At 35.9% G+C, this 1,672-nt stretch overlaps 1 protein-coding gene across 1 annotated transcript in view; it reads left to right on the top strand.

Moving 5' to 3' along the window:
• LOC112829484 (organic anion transporter 7-like) overlaps positions 1-848 on the top strand; it is a 49,842-nt gene extending 48,994 nt beyond the window's left edge. The window contains exon 10 of the mRNA XM_025879088.2: positions 367-848. Within this exon, the coding sequence (XP_025734873.1) occupies positions 367-427 (61 nt within the window). The 3' untranslated portion in view covers positions 428-848. The remainder of the gene's footprint in view (positions 1-366) is intronic.
• The last annotated feature ends 824 nt before the right edge of the window (positions 849-1,672 follow it).

Genomic DNA, 1,672 nt, shown 5'->3' with positions numbered 1-1,672 from the left:
ATCTCAGCTCAGGTCTTGATCTCAGGGTCATGAGTTTAAGCCCTGCATTGGGCTCCATGCTGAGCATGGAGTCTACTCAGAAAGAAAAAAAAAATGGGCATTTTTAAATGATCAAGAATTGGAAAGGATTTTTAAACTTTTGTATACTGCCTTTGCCTCTTCCAAATCCCTTTGGCATCGAGATCCCTTGGCCTCCAAAGGTGAGAGTGGGAGTTGAAACTATGGAAGCTGCCTTCCCAGAATTTACTCAGATTCTTGGGGCAGGGGTCAAGAATCTGTTTGCTCTAAAGAATGCAGGACATACATGTTGATTTGACGTCTTCTCATTTGTGTGCTTGTTTATTGGTCTCATTGTATTTTTACCAGGAGAGAAGCTCCAAGAAAAGCAAAGAAGGAAGATACTTTCATGAAAGTGACACAGTTTTAAGGAGTTCCAGGAACTCACTGCTAATCAAAGAGCAAGACAGAGGAAGGAAAATCAGGATCATCCCCAGATATTGGAAAGATCTGTAAAATAAATAAAATAAAGATATAATGGAATCATGGATCCTATTTACAATTGCAGTACTAAGTAACTATGAAATATCTACAATTAATCATAATGAGAAGTTTGAGAAAAGTCATAATACTTAAAAATATTTTTTTATTGGGGCATCTGGGTGGCTCAGTCAGTTAAGCGACTGCCTTCAGCTCAGGTCATGATCCCAGGGTCCTGGGATCAAGCTCCGCATCGGGCTCCCTGCTCAGCGGGGAGCCTGCTTCTCCCTCTCCCACTCCCCCTGCTTGTGTTCCCTCTCTCGTTGTCTCTCTCTGTCAATTAAATAAATAAATTAAAAAATATTTGTTTATTCCTGAAGTCTCGTTGATATACAATGTTATATTAGTTTCAGTTACACCACGTAGTGATTTGACAATTCTATACATTAAAAGTCATAACATTTTAAAAGGAATCATAGTAAAATATTTGTAAAATTGTAGATCTCTAGCATGTTTCTGGATAGAAAAGTAGAATAGTATTTAAAAACTTTGATTCTGCCCCAGTTAACTGGTAGAGTAATTGATGGACTAATTACAATGGAAAACTCCATTCTTTTGGGACAACTCAAAAAAGAGTTCCAAATGCATCTACAAATTAGTGATAGACAAAATTATTCAAAAAAAATGAGGCTCATGGAGGGAGGGTGGGGCAGGTTTTGGGGGCAGCATATGCTGGAATGAGAGGTAATAGGTCTAAAACACGAATAGCAGATGCATTTACAAATCCAAAGAAGTCCAGAATGATATGGTAGCATGTTTGACACTTAAAGTTTAATAATTAGGGCATCATAAATCACTGGTAGAAATGAATGATTACATAATAAGTACCATTAACTGACTTTATAAATAAATGCCTAATAATTTAACTTAATTCTTTAAACCAAAAAAATACTCCATGTGATTAAAAAGATATATAGAACAATTAAACCATGTTATTCAATACAAAACCTGGCTACAAAATCTTGGGATTACAAAAGTGTTCCACATAGTAAAGCAAATGCCAGTTATGTAAGTAGAGGTAGATTGGACTAAATACTTATTTAAAACCTCTCTTGGACCAGCTCTAGAGAGATAGGAGAAATAGGCGAAATCTAGAATAATATTCATAAAAATGATAAAAGCTGTTAATCTTTAG

This window comes from Callorhinus ursinus, unplaced genomic scaffold (genome assembly GCF_003265705.2).
Source record: "Callorhinus ursinus isolate GAN/ISIS: 27379988/994484 unplaced genomic scaffold, GSC_fseal_2.0 scaffold51, whole genome shotgun sequence".
In the NCBI taxonomy this organism is placed as follows: domain Eukaryota; kingdom Metazoa; phylum Chordata; class Mammalia; order Carnivora; family Otariidae; genus Callorhinus; species Callorhinus ursinus.
Note: the sequence above shows the minus strand (reverse complement) of the source record. Positions and strands in the feature narration are given on the sequence as shown.